A 22,533-nucleotide genomic window follows, 5' to 3' on the forward strand; every position below is an offset into this window, starting at 1 on the left:
GTGAAACTCTAACGTTCGCAAAGATGCAAAATATTTCATAAAATTTATTTTAGGAAAAATCCTCAAAACAGTTTACCAAGAAAGATAAAATAAAATTATCGCCAATTTACAACCATAATGTCAAACATACAGAATAGAACAGACAAAAACAATAGCACACACCTTATATGAACTTTTTAAACATCTGGGTAAGGTAAAGGTAAAGGGACCCCGTGACCGACTGGTTGCAGCGCTCATCTCGCTTTATTGGCCGAGGGAGCCAGTGTACAGCTTCCAGGTCATGTGGCCAGCATGACTAAGCCGCTTCTGGTGAACCAGAGCAGTGCACGGAAACACTGTTTACCTTCCCGCCAGAGCGGTACCTATTTATCTACTTTGACGTGCTTTCAAACTGCTAGGTTGGCAGGAGCTGGTACCGAGCAACGGGAGCTCACCCCGTACCGGGGATTCAAACCGCCGACCTTCTGATCGGCAAGTCCTAGGCTCTGTGGTTTAACCCACAGTGCCACCTGGCTTGTCTAAATAAGAATGACTTCAGCAGGCACCAAGAAGAAACATTTATCATTATTTAGAAATAAAAATGCTTTCCCCAGAGAGCTCAATGAGAACTGAGTAAGTTCAATCAATCAACATGGTATGCTGAATGCCACTTAGGGTGGGGATGGATGGGACAGGACAAAGGAGAGAGAGAGAGAGAGAGAGAGAGAGAGAGAGAGAGAGAGAGAGAGAGAGATGCTAGAAAAGGGCATGGCTTATGTTGCATTCTGAACAGGAGCTCTGTAAGAACAGGGACAACATGGAATAGACTGTTTCAGCAGGGATCTTATGTTTTTCACAACATTCTCTAGTTTGAAAATGCTGACACGATTTTGGTTGGGACACCCTCAGCCTTAATGCCAAAGACCGTGTTTACTGGAACAGTGTCCAATCCTGCCTGCATATATTTGGCAGATGGGCAGCAGAATTCAAATATGGGTGGACCTGGATTGTTCAAGGCCAAGCCAGGTTATTTTGCCTGGTGCTCTGCCAGCCTAAAACCAGGGAATGATTAACTATGATTATATACTTAGCTGTAATGAACCTAATCCCAATAGCCAGTCATTTAAACATGGTGCCCATCAGCTGCTGAGGCAAATTATTTAACTGTTTCTCTTTTGCATCACCGCATAATCTTTGTCTTCCCCAGCCCTCAAGGCAAATCTTACAAAGCTTTAGCTGGGAAAGCATAAAATCTCCAGAGGTTGAGCCCTCCCTTGGCCACAGCAGAATTGGCCCCGAATTTGTAGATTCTTCCACTGCTTGTGTGTGAGAAAACATAGTTTAAATTACAACCATGACCCTTCAAGCAACCAGCTTGGGCTCGATTTGAACGATCTTATGTCCCTCGAAAGATTAACAGTAATTGGTATTATAGGACACATTCCTTAAAGCCAGTGTAAGCTTTATCATCTCAAAATGGAGAGAAAATGTTGAATTTACAGCAATAACGGCACATTTGTGCTGGGTACTGATTATCATAAAAGCAATATTTACTTTGCTAAATCAGGATTTATTTATTCAGGCCCAGCTGTGAAGATGCCAGACAATTGAAAAGATATACCAAAAAAGAGAGAGAAGAAGTAGTGAAAGCTAAAATGGCATTATTACTTACAAGCCTGCTTCTAAATTAGGTAAGGGTGGATACCGAAATATTTAACTCCTTTAACTCTGTTGAACAGATGTAGCTAACCTCATTCCTAACATTTTCTTTATCTCCTTATACTCACATTAGATATAAAACAAGTTAGTACTTAGTTGTATCCCTATATTTGCTTTTTAAACAGCTGGCAGGTGGGCTCTGTCCTGCCGAAGGTCACCCACTAGAACTTAATCCATGTGTTATTCAAATCCAGGCTTTCTCAACCTCAGCCCTCCAGATGTTTTGAGACTACATCTCTGACCACTGGTCCTGCTAGCTAGGGATCATGGGAGTTGTAGGCCAAAAACATCTGGAGGGCCGAGGCTGAGGAATCCTGTTCTAATCTCTGCTAGAGAGGCACAGGTCATTGCTAAAAGGGTTACTGAGATGGGAGCAGCAGACAGTCACCACTGGTATGCCAGGCACCATTTTGACTCAAGATGGTGAACCAAAATGTGAATTCACTGTGACTTTGCCCATTTTTTTTACATGTTTGGCCACCTCTTGAGCTATTGTCACCAAACTTGGCTTGAGGGTCTCCAAGGTGGAGGCAGCAGCCTTCGTCATTGGCTTAGAAAGTGCTTGGTCTTGAATGACACATAGGAATCGGAGAGTGATCAGCTTGGAGCCTAGAAAGGGCTGAGACGGGCTTCACTCTCTCAGACAGGGAGCAGGCAGGGATTAGGAGCCTGGAAAGGGCTTGGCTATGCATGGTGACCTCAGTAATTTCCCTGAGGGTGAAGTAAAGATCCCAGAAGTGGCTGGGAGCACAATAGCAACAGAAAACACCAATGGATTGATCTCCTTTCTGAACATGGGACAAAAATAAAAAATAAAAATCTGCTTCAGTTCCGCTTTTTTTTGGTCGCAATTTCCAACATTCTTAACTAGAAGTAACAAACATTCACTTAGACCAATGTGGCAGGATCTTACCCCCTCTCTGGCACACCACCAAATACTTTCCTCCTCCTCCTCTCTCTCTCTCTCTCTCTCTCTCTCTCTCTCCATTTTTAACATGCTGCAACAGATGAAGGAAGGTCGTGTCTGATTAGAAATACTGGCTTCAGAAAGGATTCCACCGATGGCAGCTCAATTTAGTGTGATAATGAGCTTATAAGTAGTAAAGGTCACTAACTCTGGAAGGCCTAGCTTATCTATCTACACACACACAGAGAGAGAGGTGGAGGCGAGAGAGCGATATACTGAGAAATTGTAAAGTATGCCCACAAAATATAAGGTAAATATAAAACCTCACACTTTCAGTAAATATTTTTTCCCCTTTGTTGACTTTAATTATGCATCTATTAATGACAAAAAGGAAGTGTACATCTGTGAACATTCCACACTGGAAGAAATGCTACACTTTGAAGCCCCATCAACTCAAGGACAGACCCCCGTTGATGGCAGTTTGAAAGCCTGCATTGTATGAGATGCTGGAATTTTTCTTCTCTGTTACAAAGGTATACAGGCACTGCCCCCCCAAAAAAAACTTTAATATGCCACAAAAAAGGAGGGGTGTGCACAGGGAGGGCTGCCGGCAACGATTTGATATGAGCAAGGGTTGTTCTTAAGGAAATTCACAAGCTGTGTTCAGAGAGATAGAATTCTGGAATAAGAAGATGAAAAGGTGCTAGTCTTTCCCTCCCGAGTGCTCAGATAATGCACAAATTTGGAAGGCCGGGTGTGCTTCAGTTCATGTATCGTTTGGGAAAATGTGGGTTTTGTGAGCTCAGAAATGCGAACTGAATCAAATCCTCTCCTCCCACTGAGAGCACAATATTATGAATAAGACTGAACCTTCTTGTCTGATCCAACAAGGCTCTGCTCATCACTATTGGGCTTTCAACCCCGAAACAAGTTTAGAACTGATATGGCTCCATGAACTAATGCTGTCATGAAAAAAGAGTATAATCCCATTCTTTTGTGGGAGCCCCTTCTCATGACGTAGATGAGACAGCAACGATTTACCAAAGTTTTCTGGATGGGGTAGTTTTTAGGAATAGGGGGAACTGCAGTGGCTGCTGGAATTATCACCAAGAATGGGGTTGGGCTACCTATAAATAAGGTGCCCAAGAGGGGAAGTTTCTTATTTTCCAAAAACTTATCACCATCATCATGCAATCAGTTTGTTTAAAACACAACAAAACAAAAGTCTAAGACAAGCCTTCCCTCTTCTTTAGATGGATTTCTCTCTCTTCCTTTCCTCCACAAACATCCAAACTCAGATTATCTGACAGCAGATAGGAGAGCAGCTGAATCCGCCTTTACAAAGAACAAAAATGTAAATATTTTTACCTCTACTTTGTCACCACCCTGCAGAAAAATGTAAGAGAAAACACAAACTAATAAGTATTATGATTAAAGGGTTTAATGCCCAACTTACAACAATGTTAAGTAACTTAAGAGAGTGTTTCTATATACCCTTAGTTACGAATGTGCCACATGAAGTGAATGGGACTTACTTCTGAGTATTTATACCAATAGGATTGTACTGTACACCTTCTTAGGCATGACATTCTTTATTTTTAGATATTCATATTAATCACTTCCAACCATGACATGTATTAGAGCTTTTTAGAATGAACAGTTGTTTAAGGTTCAAAAAATCATCAGTGTTGCAAGGTGGTTTCTGGTTCTCCAAGGTGTCAGACAGAATAACTGAGTGAAAATTTGGTTTCACTTGCATTTTAACGAGAACCTGCCTGATTCAAACTTCTTGAACCAACATGCAAACCGAAACACAGCTACCCTTTGAAATTTGCATTTCTTTGGATTTTTTGATGCAGTTCTCAAAGCAAATATTATGTACAACAATGAACACATGCGAAAATCTGCGTTAAATGCCTGTAATGGTGGATATAACATTCGAAATACTTTGCATTTGGGAAAATTACTTGCAAAAATGTGTACGTTAGTCATGACTGCCTGCAAAAATAAAAAGTGTTTCGTATTTGAAATTTCCGCTAAAATGCTGGTGAATTTTCATGATAATTAAAGGAAAGCAAATATGGAAAACTTAATTTAGGGTTGGGAAAATGGGAAACTTAGAGAACTGAATTTGACAGATTTATTTTTTCCTAAAGAGGAATCTTACAAAGCCCATACCGGACCAGACCAATAACCCTTAAATCCTTTAGCTGAACGTCAGGGATTCAAACTTGAACAGCGTGGGTTGAAGCTGATGAGATGTAATGAAATCGACTACCTTAAGTGTGCTGCTTTCATTGGGTCTACTCTGAGTATAATTTTGCATACAACCCTCTTGTGTGCGAAGCACATGTTTTAACAATGAGCGACAGGCACTTCCCTGAGCTTTGGTTTGGGACCCACATACAGAATCAATCAATGAAGAAAGAAATGCCTGCTCACACACACAATGTTTTGGTGTGTGCAACATAATAATTCTACCACCATTCATACATTGACTATGGATAACTGATGTGTTAATATTTATGCTTAACTACAGAACTCATCGGATGAATTATGTTCTACCCTCTATAGCTGCAGTTCCCTTTCATGTACCATCTCAGACATTTCCATTACAGGTGAAATTAAATTACCCCGCCTCCTCCCCTACACTCCATTTAAAGTAAATAAAACTTTATTGAGCTCTCTCTTCCTCTAGGGGACTATACCGAAGATCAATGTGCAGATGGTATACAGATGGTATTTTTAGACTCTGAATCATATAGGTGAAGTCCTACAGAAGGATTTTGTTCTGCTGGAGTCTAATAGACAATTGGAAAGATGGAAGAACCTTAACAACACGCGCTAAAAAAATATTAGATTGCATCAATATTTCCTTCCTCTTCGAACAGTTCCCAACTTCTTAGCTGCCTCGGTAATTTAAGAACGTGAAGAAAGATGAAGCAAAAGAAACCATCCACTAAACCGAGCAACTCTCATCTGTCTGAAATAAAGAGGAAGGATATGTATAATAAGCAGTTTGGATTCTTCAAGTGGCTGGTAATGTAAAAAGAAAATTGCAAGTACATGTTAAGCACAATCTGGTCCTCGACACCTTAAATAAAACTTGCTAGTGCAATTGGGGGTTTGAAGCATGTGCTGTTGCATTCTGGTCCTGACTATGGGCTTCCCATAGGCATCTGCTTGGACACTGGAAACCTCAGGAAGGCAGAATGCTATTGTGCTCAATTTCTGCTTTCATGATTCCTATAAGCGTTTTGTTGACCACTGTGAGAACAGGATGCTAGTCTAGGTGGGACATTGAACTGACCCAGCAGGTCTGGTCTTGTACTATCATGTGGGGCCAAACATGATATTATGTGAAACACATTTTTGGATTGAGTGTGACTATTTTTAAAGACCAACGTAGCAGCTATTGGGGGAAGAGAGATGCAGGACCACAGGGATAGAGTGGAGTTTAACCCTTTCTCTCCCTTCTGCAGAACCAGAAAAAGCCACACACACCTTTCTGAGCTTCCTCCTTATAAAGGGTTTCCCAAGCTTGGGTCTCCAGTTGATTTTGGACTACAACTCCCATCATCCCTAGCTAGCAGGACCAGTGGCCATTATGAGAACTGTAGTCCAAAAGCAGCTGGAGAGCTAAGTTTGGGAAACCCTGTCCTAATACAAGTAGCAAGATTTTTTTCTGAGGGGTGGGGGTGTGTCATTAAGGCTGTAATAGAGAGGCAAAAGGTTAAACTCTTCCATCCCACCATTCTCCCTATCATGATCTGGGAGCCCCTGCATCTGATACTTTGATTTTAAAAACATTTAAGTCAAGCATCTAAATATAAAGTTACCAGATTTTTTTCAATGAATCCGGGGACAGTTTTCAACTTCAGTGGATTTTGTATGGGGACTGATTTGTAAATCCAGGGAAACGGGGACATCTGGTAACCTTAAAAAACATATTTGATGTAACACGTTGCTTGGTCCTTGCTGTAAGGATATATGCATATGGAACCATTTCACAGAAATGAAAGCTACAGTTTCCATTTCAGTTTTGCTATTGCAGAAAAACACAAGCATCTCTCTATATTTATTCAGATGCTTTCTATTATCCCCTTGAAGATCCGTCCTGGACACAAGAATGATTAAAAAAAAAAAAAATCACCAAAGGAACATAGGGGCATCAGAACATAGGAAGTTACCTGATAGTGAGTGACGTCATTGGTCCACCCAACATTGTTTACACTGACTAGGGTGGCTGCCCAGGGTTTCAGACAGGTGTCTCTCCCAACCCGACCAGGAGAAGCTGGGTGTTGAATCTGAGACCTTCTGGCTGCAAAGCGGATGCTCTGCTCCTGAGTCCTGGCCCTTGCTTAAACAACTGGCTTTTAAGACTCCACAAAAAGGGCAGTCCCTAAATTAGGCCACAGTGAGCACCTTCGGGGACCCCCCTCCATAAACTCTATCTCCAGCCCACACAACTGGCAAAGCCACTTCTGACTTAGAAAGCAGGTGGGGTTGCAGGCTTCACACTCCCACCGTGCGCACAGTGGCTGGCTCTCAGCCTCCGCGCGATTGAGGGAATCCCTGGGCACGTCATCCCCTGGCCAGCCAATCAGCTGGCCCGGGAGGCATGGCCTGCTCTATTGAACACAGGTATGGCCGGGGATCTCCCTCTTTTGCCGCTTCCAGCTGCTCTGGTATTGTTATGTAGAGGGGGGGGGGAGGAAGCGCCATCGCCTCCCTCGCATATTGAAGGGTAGTCCGATAAAGGATTCCAGGGGGCGAGGCCCTGTCCGAAGCCTGGGGAGCTGAGGGCTTAAGGCACGCCCCCGAGCAGTGACCCCGGGGGAGTTCCTAGTTGATGTGAATCAGCAGGGCTCCCCCTACTGGTGGTTAACCCTTCCCAGACTACAAGCGAACAGGCTGAAGCCAGATAGTCAGTTAGGACCAATGCCTAAGCCAATACCGCTTATCACCTGTAACCAATAAAGTTGTGGCCATATTTAGCCCATCAGCCTTAAATAACTGTATCATGTGTTTTTATTTCCACTGGGGAGAGGCGGGAACTTGCCACACAATAGCCCTGCCTACATTCACATGAGCAGGGAAAAGAAGTGACAGGAAATATATATGAACTGACTACCTAAGCTTCACCTTAGGCCACACAAGCTCGGTGATCGCGGATTCCCTGCTCTCCCAAAGCTCAGGAGTTTAGCCGTATGCAGTGCTTTTTTGGGGGCGCGCGCGCAGGGGTATGCATACCCCTAAACATTTTGTGAATCTAATTTTGGCCTCATTGAGGGGCAGTATTTCAATACGAGTAGGAAAAGGAGAGTACCCCTAAACACTTTTTGGGGGGGAAAGCACTGGTTGTACGGAGTGGTTCAGGGTCTGCTGTAAATCAGTCTTGATCTTGAGTAATCAGCACCCTCTCCAGACATTAAAGTAAACACACAAGAGGATGCCAGGGGTGAGTTTTCTAGCTCTGACCTGCTACATCACCCTTTCTGCCACATTCTGACTCATGGGAGGTCAAGTTCTGAAGTGGAGGAACTTCTGCACCCATAAACTTTTTTAGAACCCCAATTATGCAGGGTTTCAAAAGGCGCTGGCCACCTCAGTGGATCTGGCACTTTCCCAGAGCAACCCAAGGCCCTTAGGCCTGCTGGGATAACACCAAACTCGTTTTACTTTACAGAGAGTTCACTTCAAATGCATTTGGTCCTGCCAAAAGCCACAACAGGTCTACATAAATGTGTTTAATAAATTAAAACGTCCACGCAACAAGATAAACTGTATGCAATTACAAGTTCAAAATTATGAATTCACACCCCAGAAAAATAATTTATTGTACTAAAGTGTCAAGCACACATGCATATTTGTCTTGCTTTGCCAAGGGTTCATATTAATGTAGCCACTTCTTGCCCATCATCATCATCATTCACATATTCTATCTTCTTTCTAAATTTGTTACATATTCCTCCAACAACTCAGTAAAAGAATTCGAGTCCTGTACTCTCTGACACAAAAATGAACTGTGTGGCAAATCCCCAATTTCCCTGTCATTGCAGATGCCACAGACTCCAAAAAGTGCTGGGGTTTCTACCTTCAAGCACAGTGGATGGTATTAACTGAAATCTGGAAAGAGGAAAAGTATTTCTCAGAGTGTGCCTACCTATTAAAAGCCATAAAATAATTCTCAGGGCCAAGCAGTCCATTTCAGGAATTGTCCTGGATTTGTTTGGATTGAAACTGGATTGAAACTGGACATGCACAGAAACCCACCCTTTTTACAGTGACAAATGTTTTGGGGGCTTCCAGTCAAGTACTAGAAAAAAAATCCCACCTCATAGCCACCCCCCCAAAAAAAAGTATCTGATCTGAACACTTGAAAAAAACCCAAATTAATCCTTTGTTCCTGTTTACTCCCTTCTTTGCTCTGCTTTCCTAAACGAGAGGGGGGGGGGAGGATGGAACAACAGGCTGCTGAATGACATTTCCTATGAGGAATAATAGGTTACAGACCCCATAACTCCCAGCTGAAAATGACAATCCAAACATTATCCTTATTTGCAGCTGAGGATACCTTCAAAGGGAGCTCTCTGTGACCTGTGACCTGCTCCTTCTGTCTAAATGTAAGGCATTTTCCCACAAGGAAGGTTGGAGCTGTCAGAGATTTGTGGAGGTGGGGGCAAGAGACCCCAAACATTAAACCAAGGCTTCCTTGCTGAGCTCCAATTCTAGTCAAGCTAAGCCATATTCAGGGAGAGGCAGCTGGCGTTTTTAGCCCTTCCTTCTCTGGAGGTTCATCTTGGCCCTGGCTCAAATCTTACCTGAGGGGGGTGGACTCTGGAGTCCAGTAGAATTTGGGGGCAGAAGTCTAGGGCCCCACTTAACAGAATGAGCAGGAGGAACCTCAAACATTGGAGGGTCAGCTTACCACATTTTGGTGCAAACGAAGTAATACGATTGCCATTTCGATAGGAGACCATTTCAAGTTGGTGAAATGAAATGCATTACATTGGTACCTTGGGTTAAGAACTTAATTCGTTCCGGAGGTCCGTTCTTAACCTGAAACTGTTCTTAACCTGAAGCACCACTTTAGCTAATGGGGACTCCTGCTGCCGCCGCTGCACGATTTCTGTTCTCATCCTGAAGCAAAGTTCTTAACCCGAGGTACTATTTCTGGGTTAGCGGAGTCTGTAACCTGAAGCGTCTGTAACCTGAAGTGTTCGTAACCCGAGGTACCACTGTACCAGCTAAGACTATTACCCATTAGATCATTAAGTCCAGCATCTATAATTACCTAGTACATCAGTGCTGGAGTTCATATAGCTAAATGTGAGAGTTGTCATCCTGCTCAACTGAGGCGGGTGGAGGCCAATGGAGGTGTTTGAGAAAGAGGTTACAAATTAGTTTCCTTACCACCGCCACCGCATTGAAATTTCATGTGATAATTATCTCAAAGAAACTGCCATCTCCCTATCCAAAAGCACTTCTGTCACTGCTAATCGTTCCAGCACATACCACAGGGACTGTTCAAATGCAGATGATTTAACGGTGACTGTAATTCTTCCTGTAAACAGGATTGATGAATTGTTCGTTCTCCAGACCTCAGGGTCCAAGGATGGAGTGACAGGGATCCCCTTTGAAATCCTTTTAGTGCCAAGGACGTGTGTCAAAGCATCTGTCTTTCTTGCCAAGAAAGGCGAAAGGGGAATCCTGCACAACAAATGTTCTTTAATCTGCAGCATTCCCAGTTTAAGGCTTCATAAAAACTCCAACAGGCCATGACAAGAAGTCTTCTCCCTACTCTTCCCTATATAGTGGCAGCCTTTGCACAGCAGTTTCCAGGTCTGCCTGCTAGATCCACAAACGAACAATCTCCATGGTTTTCCTTTTCCTTCTCTCTGATGGAAACGTGCCCACAGCAGCTGCTTTGGTCAATAAAAAGGGTTTCAGAGATGAGAAGAAAGGAGCTTGCCTTCTTTGTTGGGTTATTGTTCTTTAGAAGGTATAAGAAATTGGGGAAACCTGTGGCTTTCCAGATGTTGTTGGACTCCAACTCACATCAGCTCCATTCAACATGGTTCAAGGCCAGGGATGATGGGAGCTGTGGTTCAGCAACATCTGGTGTTCCACAAGGTCCGCATCCTTGGTATACCATCCTATGACCTGAAGGCACAGATAAGCAGGTTTGGTTCTGGTCAGTGAATGGGAACCACAGTTATAGCACCTTGGGTTCCATGATGGAAGGAAGGGGATATTAAACTGTAAGAAATTGAGTAAGTTCATAAGAAGTTTCTGAATCAAATATGTGTAGTACATTTCTATATTCTTGTAGGAGATAAGAGGTTTTTGGTGAAGGAAGAAGAGGTTAAAAGGGAAAACCTGGAGATGGAAAAACTTGAAAATACTCTACCAAGAATACAGGATTGTCTACCAAGACAAACAGAACCTAACATCATCTTTAGTCAGCATGATGAACACCATTGACTATCTCTGTGTATACCAAATTTCAGGTTGTGATCTATTGTGGAAGTACTGGAATATTTTTAAAAAACAACAATAACACCAAAGCAAACCATGGGACAATCAGTATGTCAGTGAGGCCCAAATATTTTAAATATAAACAGATTCTGAAGCTTTTGTATTCTGAATAATGAGAATGTGAAATGCACTCTAATGCATTTAAATAACCAGCCAGTCTGGCATATACAAATATTTTTGAAACACCTTTGAAACAGAAATTGATTCATTCATAATTGGTTAACATGAAAGGAATGCTTGTATTACTGAGCGAGACATCTTAAATTTCCTCTACCTTTGCGATGGATTCATGTAGGCTGAAGGAAGACACTAGTTCGTTGGATATTGTTGAATGTAGAGGGAAAAAGGCTTCAGAGAGAAAACTTGCCGTCTGTGTGACAAAAAAAGAGAAAAGGAGAGGGAGAGAAGCTTTAAGACTTCTTATTGATTTCCTTCTTCAAATGCCTTATTGGATTCTATCTGAAGGTTCAAAGGACCTCAAATTGTTTTAAAGTTGTGCTGATGATTAGACTTCATTTTAGTGATCTAATTTACTTGCTCCAAACTCTGGAACAGAAAAAAGGGATACAGTTATCTTTACTGTAAAAAAAAAGTGTCCTTCTGAAATGACGTCTATCTTAGTAAATGTACTTCCCCGTTCAATGCATTATTACGCCTAAGGGGAGAAAAATCCATACTGATTTCATTTGTGCATTGCTAGTAATTCCAAAACTTGAAATGACTAATTGGCTTGTCAGAAATTATATATGCATGACAATTAGAGCCATAAAACACAAAACTATTTATTCAAGAGGAACTGCATCCCTCCCCTTCAGTAGGAGGCATAGCTTAGAATGTTAATTATAAAAATGAACTAATTCCTGTTCATGTACATCCATTTAGAAATTGAACTAGTTCAGTTTACAGTTCAATTCAGTTTCATCCATTTATCCTATTTACCGTATTTTTTGCTCTATAAGACTCACTTTTTCTCTCCTAAAAAGTATGGGGAAATGTGTGTGCGTCTTATGGAGCGAATGCAGGCTGCACTGCATTCATTGCACAGCGATCCCTCTTGTTATTCTGGCTTCTGAGATTCAGAATATTTTTTTTTCTTGTTTTCCTCCTCCAAAAACTAGGTGCGTCTTGTGGTCTGGTGCGTCTTATAGAGCGAAAAATACGGTACCTTTTTTCTTTTGGCATTCAAGATGTTGTGCTAAAGTGCAAAACAGTGAACTTCATTTAAAAAAGAGCTAGTTTATTTGAAGAACTGGTAGTAGATAGTTTTCAGAGATGGACCATTGTTTATTACTGAGTTCCCAAGATTAACAGTAATAAATTAACACTACTTGTTATCAGGTGCTCACTGTTTCACGCTTATGTATTTGGTTTGGGCTTTTTTGGTTTTAATCTATCCCATCAATATTTCCAAGCAAACTAAGGCAGCTAACAAATCAATAACAGAACAATAAAATAAATAAATAAATAATACAATCTCCAACTTAAACTAAATCACACACTCAAAACAGCAGCATACAAATTAAGAACTAATAATAGCAAAAATAATAGGAACCTAATTTTTTAATGTTCTAGTTCAATGAGAATTCAAGAGGAGCACAAAACAGGGGAAATCAAGGCTTTGCTTTCTCTGCTCAGGGGTTTTGCACTGGTATATGTTTGATTCCCTACCTGCTGTCTGAAGTGGTACAGTCCTGCAGTACTTGCATCATGCACAGCTGTTGATTGCATAGTCTAGGCTTGGCTGGTTCTATGGACTCCTGTTTTTTGTGCTTTAGGATCTAGGCAGAAGGCCTGGCTTATCTTCCTGAGATGTAGCTAGTGTGAGGAATTTTATAAAACCGGGCTCCATTGCATAGACACTCATAGGGAATTCATTCTCTTGAGGGCTGATCATTGAACAGTCAAACTGGCAACATCTTTGGGTTTCTGTTTTTGAGAGCTGCGCAGACTTCTCTTGATGCAGTCTAGAATAGCATTAGCTCTTTTTAAAAACTGCCGCTGCATCACACTGTTGACTCATGTTAAGCTCGTTGTCCGCTAAGACCTCACATATACTGCTGGCAGAAGCTCCTTGTTGCACCTTACTGCTCAAAGCCCATTGGTAGCTTCTGCTAATTTTCAGCTTAAGCAAAGGACCTCCATGTGTATCTTGCCCAAATGCGGAAGCACAACTGTGGGTTCGGTACATATGGAAATAATTCAATGATCTGAGAGCAACCAATTTGCACTGCAGAGGTTGTGCTGCTGCTTCATCACATCACAGTTCTCAGTGTTCATAATATAAGCCTGACTGGGCACCCAGTTTTGCTTCTGTCCCCACCCAGCACTAGCAAGTGGTCCTTGGGTTGTTGACCAGGGCAGAATATAGTCCTCTGGCTGAAAGAAGGTACCTCATTTCTGATTTAGCATCTGAGTGTAAGCCAGGGAAGATAATGGCACATTTGATGAACTCTGAATGCAGTTCTGCTGGAGATTTTGTTTTTAAATGTTCCTCTAGCTGTGTTTGGCCATAGGTGATAAGCACCTGTATGTTTGGAAATACGTTTTTGAAGCTTCTCTCCATGTCTGACATCTGCTGATATTCAAAAGTCGGCTGCCTGATGCTCAAGTCCTTATATCCACATTTAGTAGAGTCCTGAATTTTGGAATGGTTAGTATCAAAAGCGTGATTAATCCATTCCTGACTTGCCAGAAAGTTTTCCTTTTAGAGACCATATATTACTGTGAAGTGTTGAAATTGAAACCTTTGCTTTGGAAGTGATATTAATGCCGCTGGAAGATTTAACAGGATTGATTTGCTGTGCCATGCATTTTGCAACTTTCCCAGCTTGCTTCTGACAGCTAGGACACTGCTCTGAGGGTCTCTGGTTGTTTTAAACTTCTGTGTGCTCCTTTTCTACAAAGAACCGAGCTTGGCTGTTCCACTTAAACAAGTTTAGACGTCAGTGGTATTTCATGCAAAATAAATTTGGCAAACGCTTCTAGCAATTTTTATCACAATTCTCTCTCATTTTATAATTATTGTTATTAAATCTTCCAAATTATTACATAACTCCAATCATATGTATCTTTTTTTGTTACACATTTTCTTCTTGACTTCCCATCCCTCCTCCCGTTTTTTTTTATATTCCACTTAATAGTTGCATTAAAACACATCTACATTTATTTTCTAAGCCCCCCAAATCCATTCTTCCATTGCTCATATCTCAAATCCTGCACGTGATTTCATATAAGAATGATAATTCAATAGGTAGTCCTCCAATGGCCTTCATTCTTCTATGACAATACAATCATTTTGTCCTCTTTATTTTAGCAGTCAGTTTCACCATTCCTGCATAGTTCACCAGTTTTATAAGCCAGTCTTCCTTAGTTGGAGTCTCTTCGTCTTTCCATTTCTGTGCATGTAAAGTTCTAGCTGCAGTTGTTGCATACATAAGAAGGTTAAACAGCTTTTGGGGAATTTTCGTCCCTATTATCCCCAACAAAAATGCTTTGGGTTGGGGAGGGGTGTTGGTCAATTTAAGCATCTTTTTCAGTTCATTGTAAATCATTTCTCAGAAATCCGTTGCCTTGCCACAAGTCCACAAGATATGTTAATCACAATTCTCACACAAGGTGCAAACTGACTCCCCTCTCCTGCAAGCAATCTGCACATATAAAAGGCAGTGCCCAATTATCCTTTCTATTCTCCCAAGATCCAGCCCCAGTCTAAGCTCCTTTCCAACCTCCTCTTCCATAAGTTCTCTGCTGGAATCCCGCTAGAACATGAACCTCAATCATACAATGCTCTTGAGTATTTGGAACACCCATGCAGCTTTGGCTCTGCAAGTGGAGACAGTGGCAGAATCCCTCTTCTATGTACAACATGAACAGAGAAGAAAATGTGACATCTAGTGAGCAAGAAACAGAACTTCAGATGGGAATATGCAGATGAAGGGAGTGGCTATACAAATATCCTGTTTCTCAGTGGCTAAAGAGATCGCTGGTTGAATAGCTGGACCATAAGGAGATGCCTTCTACTGAATTAGACTCTTGGTCCATCTTGCACAGTACGACCTATACTGACTGGCAGCAGGTCTCCAAGGTTTCAGAACTGTCAGGGAATGAACCTGAGATTTTCTTCATGAAAAGCAGATGCTCTACCAATAAGGCACAACCAAAGGCCCGGATAAATAAGTAGGGCTTTAACTAGTGCTGCAAATATAAAAACCTTTATATCAACAGCAGTGTGATGGGCATGGCTGGAAAGGGTCTTGTGTACAGCTTATACAGTGGTACCTCAGGTTAAGTACTTAATTCGTTCCGGAGGTCCGTTCTTAACCTGAAACTGTTCTTAACCTGAAGCACCACTTTAGCTAATGGGGCCTCCTGCTGCTGCTGCTGCACCGCTGGAGCACGATTTCTGTTCTCATCCTGAAGCAAAGTTCTTAACCTGAAGCAATATTTCTGGGTTAGCGGAGTGTGTAACCTGAAGCGTATGTAACCTGAAGCATATGTAACCCGAGGTACCACTGTTTCTCTATGGTTCCAATACTGAGAAAACCAGACCCACGAACACCATACCTTATAAATCTATATAGCAATGTGGAAAGAACCCATATGCAATCTTTCCAATGCATTATATACATTTAAAAAAATAATAAGAAAAGACGAAGTGGTAGTTTCAGTTTCCAAGTAGGAAATAACTGTGGTGACTTCCTTGCTTCTCGCTGGATGAAACATTAAAGAAACCTGCAAGATCTGAATGTTGCATAATCAATCATTCTCAGAAGAATTAATGAGGTAATAGATTCCTTACCAGTGTATTTTCATCTATGAGAGCTCAGCACTTGCTTGTCTGCCACACACACACACACACACACACACACACACACACACACCCCAAATATATCCAGGAGGAGAACCACTCCAGTCATTCATTATTAGGAAGACAGTGCATAAGAGAGGCATGATTGACAGTAACGATTCATCTTTATTTTAGATGTTTATGCAGGGAGACTGAACAGATCAGTACATTTAAGTGGAAAGGAGCAGAGCCCAATGTACTGCTGTGCGAATAACACACACAAATTGCCAACAATGGCTAGGTAACAAATAAATAAAGCACTTGAACCAGCACCCTCCCGCTTAAAAGAACTAAGTGCACTTGAAACCACTAAGGCTGTGTACACACCATATATTAAAGCTCATTTAAAGTACAAATAAAATGATGATGATGATGATGATGATGATGTCTTCAGGAGAGAACCTTTCACTGTGCTACTTGCCCCTAAGGTCTCTTCCGTGACCACTCAAAGCAAGCATTTGATCATTGTTGCACTTATTTTTACAAAACACCCTCCCAAACAAGTGTCTATGGTGCTATGCTTTAGACATGGGCTTAAACCTTTCTCATTCACACAGACTGTCTCTGTAGTGTGACCCTACCATCTTGTCCAGGGGTCAGCAACCTAAGGCCCATGGGCCACAAGCAGCCCATGGGGGTCGTTTAACCGGCCCATGGACCCCTGCCACCCGCTCGGTCGGCTCCCGTGCGCCTCGCTAAACTGCCACGGAGCAGAGCAGTGACCGCCTTCCGCGACACTGGCCGGCTTCCCATTGGCTGCAGGAACCTCCTGCAGCCAGTGGGAAGCTGCGCATGCCTCCTCCACGCTGGAAGGAGCACCGGAAATAGCGCTTCCACATGCATGCATATGCACGCATTCAGGCCCACTGCAGCGTCTGCAGGACCGTGAACCGGCCCAAGCCACAAAAACTTTGCCGACCCCTGATCTTGCCCATACTACTGAATACCCCACCACCACATATTTTATTTGGTACATCCTTTCAAATATTAAAACACACACTATTTTAATGCTTAGTAACTTGTAAATAATTTTGCTTGCAGAAAGTAGGTGCAAAGTGTGTCACGGCGGGATAGTACAATTTTTGCACTCCACTTGTTGAACATATTATTTCCCAACTTTTTAAATGCAGTTTTGGAAACACTCCAAGGGTTATCATTATGGGATGAAGAGCCGACCACCACCCAAAGACCATCAGATCTACCTGACAAGCCAAAAAGCCCTTCCCTTCCATGCTCTCAGTTAATGGGGTGGCATCTTTTGATCAGCAGCCATCGATCAACTCTCTTCTTTTCAACCGAATTCCTGAAAATAACCTTCTATCACATCACAGCTGAACTGGAACACTGTAGGACTGCATGATTGATGGAAGAGACTCAGAGCAATTCATTGACATATGACAAGAGTCCTAGAAGCTGAGCCACCCACTTCGCCTTGTTGATAAGGCACAACTTTAACACAAGCAGGATTAAGGCAGAGATGACAAGCTGGGCAAAGACTGATAATCAGATACGGAGCATAGCCTAGTATTCTGAAACAGGAACTTAGAGAACACAATAAGCTGCCTTATACTGACTCAATCCATTGGTCCATCAAGCTCAGTCTGTTGGATAGTTTGTTTAAAGGTAGGGTTCATTATTGTTCCACAGGGTGTGTACCACTTTAAGGGCCAGGGTGCATATCCTGACCTAGTTTTTGCAGCTGTGTGGTGGTGTAACAGGTGCTGATAGGTAAAGGACCCCTGACCATTAGGTCCAGTCGTGACCGACTCTGGGGTTGTGGCCCTCATCTCACTTTATTGGCCGAGGGAGCCGGCGTACAGCTTCCGGGTCATGTGGCCAGAATGACTAAGCCACTTCTGGCGAACCTGAGCAGCGCACGGAAACGCCGTTTACCTTCCCACCGGAGCAGTACCTATTTATTTACTTGCACTTTGACTTGCTTTCGAACCGCTAGGTTGGCAGGAGCAGGGACCAAGTAACGGGAGCTCACCCCGTCATGGGGATTCGAACAGCCGACCTTCTGATCAGCAAGTCCTAGGCTCTGTGGTTTAACCCACAGCGCCACCCACAGGTGCTGATAGGCCACTGTGATTAGCTGTGTCAGCAATCGTGTTTGCTATATAATGAGCTTTACTCTGTACCTTACCCATAGCTGTCAACTTTTCCCTTTTCTTGCGAGGAATCCTATTCGGAATAAGGGAATTTCCCTTAAAAAAAGGGAAATGTTGACAGCTATGACCTTACACCCCCCCCCCCCCGCTGTGGATGGATGGGTGATGATTATAGCCACTATGTAAGATGTGTGTTTGAGGAGTTTTTGTTATTAAACCTTGCAAAGGTCTCTTTGCATCTCTTCAGTGATTCCATCTATGTCTACTCCATCTAGGTCTACTCTGCACACAATCTGTGGCTTGTTTCAAATGCCCAATACAGTATAGTCTACACTGAGTGACAGCTGCTCTCCAAGGTTTCAGAGAAAAAACATGTCGGAGATTGAACCCAAGGCATCCGACATGCCAAGCAGTTGCTACTTAGCTACCACCAGGCTTTGTCTCAACCCTATTTTAAATCACGCTGCAAAATACCTTGCTTGAGCAAACCTGCTTCATGGCCCTGAACCAATTCACTTGACCCATGCTGCCTGTTCTGAATTAATTCCCCAATAACCCTCCTGTCTCTGAGTGTTTTCTGAAACTCTGAATGAATTGCTCATCCGGACTGACTTTGCATGCTAAAAAAGGCCTTGCAGTATCATTTGGGTTGAGTCCAAACTATCCACCCATTACCATTATCGTAAAGGTTCATGAGCCACCACTGGAGGGATAGCCTACCTACTGTTGTAACTACTCTGGTAACCTCAAGGTTAGATTACTGTGATGTGTTATACGTAGGGCTGCCTCTGAAGACAGTTTGGTGCAGAATCCAGCAGCCAGGTTGCTCACTGAAGCAAGACGGTTTGAGCATATTACACCAATCCTGGTCCAACTGCATGGGCTACCAATTAGTTTCTGGGCCCAATTCAGCTGGTTTTGAGCTACAAAGTCTTAAATGGCTCAGGACCTCAATACTTCAAGGACTGCCTCTTTCCATATGAACCTACCCAGACCCTGAGATCATCTTCTGAGACCCTCCTTCATGTGCCTACTCCTCAAGAAGTCTGGAGGGTGGCAACACGAGAACGGGCCTTCTCTGCAGTGGCTCCCCGTCTGTAGAATGCTTTCCCCAGGGAAGTTCGCCTGGCGCCTTCATTATATACCTTTAGGCACCAGGCAAAAATGTTCCTTTTTAACCAGGCCTTTGGTTGATCTGATTGACGTCCTATACCCTTTTAAAATGTGGCTCTTTGGGTGTGTGTGTGAATTATTGGGTTATTGTTTTTATTTTTATTTTATATATTGCAATCTTTTTTGTGAACCGCCCTGAGACCTCCGGGTATAGGGCAGTATATTAACTAACTAACTAACTAACTAACTAACTAACTAACTAACCAACCAGGTGCTAGAATGTCCTCATGTTTGGATCTTGCTTTGGAGATTCCCAAAGGCATGTGGTTGGCCACTGTGAAAACAATGGCTTACATGTTAAAAAATGTGCTAAACGCATAAACACATAAAATCTTTAGGAAAAACTACCATAGAAAATTGGCCCAGTCACCTGTGGGTCTGAGTATGGGGATTTTCTTGACAGACTGATTTGTATTGGGGGATGGTCTGCACCTACAGATCTGTAGACAGAATCTGGCGACCATCCGGGTCGACTTATGATCTTTACCTAAAAGGAGAAGATCGAATTTGTGTTTTTCCGGGAGGTCAGCAAGTCAACCTCTCTTTATCCCAATGAACAGTGTGCAGCCCAGATACTTTTATAAGCACATCTCAGTACTTAGTAAGGGCAGCTTTATCCAGCAGCATGCTCTCTCTCTCACACACACACAAATGAATGAGTTTTCCCATTGATTTATTCAATAGAGTCAACAATAGCAACACTATCTCTCCCTCATAAGCATAATAACTGAAAATGTGCTACTTAGCCGACACTAATGCAATGGTTAACACCTTGAGGACTGAAGGAGCTAACCATATGCAACAGATAATAAAGGAACACCATATTGCCACATGTGAGATGCTAACTTTTGCTCCGCCTTTACGTCTACTCAGGTCTTGACAGACAAAGCTGTGTTGCTGATCTGCTTCTTTCACTATTCAAGGACTACAACAGCTACAAAGCATTCCCAACAGATGTTGTCTTCTGCTGTTCACTTGCCCTCTGAGAGGGTAAGGAGAGTTGGTAATAAGAATACAAACAGATTATTTCAACAGTCAGGCAGAAACAGAAAGTTCCAGCTAATTAATTCCACCGCCACCCACCATAAGTACTTAAAAACATCAAACATTAAAAACTTCCCTAAACAGGGCTGCCTTCAGATGTCTTCTAAAAGTCAGATAGTTGCTTATTTCCTTGACATCTGATGAGAGGGCGTTCCACAGGGTGGGCACCACTACCAAGAAGGCCCTCTGCCTGATTCCCTGCAACCTCACTTCTTGCAGTGAGGGAACCACTAGAAGGCCCTCGGAACTGGACCTCAGTGTACGATGTGGGTGGAGATGCTCCTTCGGGTATTGCGGACTTTGTAAAGTTTATCTGATTTTTTGGAACAATATTCTGGTATTCCAGGTTGGATGTATCCCAATAGCGATCTTGATAATGGTCCTTGTCATTCCTCCACTCCTTTGATCAGGCTTCTCTAGTGTCACTCCTGTGTCCATCACACTTGCAGTCAACCAAAATATCCTCAGACAAGATCACTCACTCATCTTCCCTTAAGAATGATCAGTTCTCCTGATCATTTGAGCTTTCGTTTAAGGAAGTGTTTTGTGAAATTAGAAAGATATTGATGCTTCCCCTTTCACAATAGTGGGTCACTTCTGATTAGACTTCGATTGAGCATCCAACTTCCAATCTTAAAGAGAATTGCCTCCTTTTCATTTTAATTTGGGCACCATTTTCTGCTGCCCTCTGGTCTCTTGACACAGTGATTAATTGATTTATGAATCAATTACATTTGGCCTCTAAATGGGAACACAAAAAAATTCATTCCCTTTGATTTATTTATGGCATGTGTCAGAATGTACATCTGCTTTCTTCTGCCCATTCTTTAGATTTTCTAACCCTTTCCCATGTAATTAACTTCATTTTAGAGGGATATGAAATGTGCAACCCTTTTCACACTCAGCAAAAGACACCACGCAGATTCGAAGGAGGATGATCTTCATCAAGACTGCAGCACAGAGGAAAAGTTTATCATTCTCTCCCTGCCCCTGCCAAAAAATCCCTGATATGCCATATGAACTGAAGCTTATGTGGTTCCTACTTAAATGCAAGACCAGGCACGTTAGATATGATTGCATATATAATGGAATGTGTGATAAACAAACTTTCACAGCTCACACAAAAAGCCTTCTTTTCTGTTTACTTGTTGCCAATGATATGCACGGAGTGTCCTTGTGGAACCACCCCAAAACACATAAAAGAAACTGCATAAGATGAAAGAAATGCATAAGAACTGACCTACTCAAGAGCACATGGAGATAGGAGACACTGCACTATAATCACTTCCATACAATTTGAGGAATCACAAATGCAGCTGTCGAAATGGAGGCTAAAATTCCTCGTTCCGTGAAAGAAATGTAATATTTTTTTATTCCTCCCACACCAACCTGTTGCCACAAAACAACTGCAGTAGAAAACCAGGTAACAGAAGTGATCTTCATGCATACACTTGTCTTGTATCAGGGCAGGGGGACCTGTCGACTTTCAGATGTCATTGGACTCCAACTCCCATCATTCCTGGCCATTGACTTTGCTTACTGGGACTGGTGGAAGTTGGAGTCCAATGGCAGGCCACAAATTCCCCAACCATGCTGCTCTTGAGTGGCTTTCCTTTATACTCTTATGGTCAAAACTCCAACAATTAAGAGCTGTGGATCATTAGACTGAGCCTGGCCTTGGCTGGGGAGGGCAGGGTATAAATAAAAATTATTATTATTATTATTATTATTATTATTATTATTATTATTATTATTATTATTATTACACTGTTGCTACCATACTTACAGTACATTTTAAGCTTCTCTTATTTTTAAATAATCCAGGATAGTTTAAGAAAGATGAGTTTCACACAATGTTACAAGTGAATTTAAGCTATAGAGTTTGAAGACCACTGAAATCATGAGCGCTGAATTTATTTTGAAATCCACTCTAAACTTCATGTATGATCTGAATGACCTAGACAAATTGAACCGTCTCAAGAAGCTGGAAAGATGACCCAACAGTTCTAACAACATAATGCCCATATAAAAGATTGACTAAGAGCTTCACAGCAACACTGCTACAGGTGTTGACAGCATTTTATTTATTTTCATATTTTCATCTAACCTCTCCCACTGTTTGCGTTGGCTTTACAATATCATAAAAAGCAGCAATAAAACTGCATAATCCTAAAAAATTGCAAGCATCCCTTGAGAACGTAGTAAACCATGCA

General features: G+C 42.2%; 1 protein-coding gene across 5 annotated transcripts in view; it reads right to left on the reverse strand.

Moving 5' to 3' along the window:
- Window positions 1-22,533, reverse strand: part of NAALADL2 (N-acetylated alpha-linked acidic dipeptidase like 2) — a 659,014-nt gene that overhangs the window by 95,168 nt on the left and 541,313 nt on the right. For all 5 annotated transcript variants that reach the window (XM_081190167.1, XM_081190168.1, XM_081190169.1 and 2 more), the window contains one exon: window positions 11,421-11,516. In XM_081190167.1, the coding sequence (XP_081046293.1) occupies window positions 11,421-11,516 (96 nt within the window). The remainder of the gene's footprint in view (window positions 1-11,420; window positions 11,517-22,533) is intronic.

This window comes from Podarcis bocagei, assembly GCF_964188305.1.
Source record: "Podarcis bocagei genome assembly, chromosome: 4".
Taxonomy (NCBI): Eukaryota; Metazoa; Chordata; class Lepidosauria; order Squamata; family Lacertidae; genus Podarcis; species Podarcis bocagei.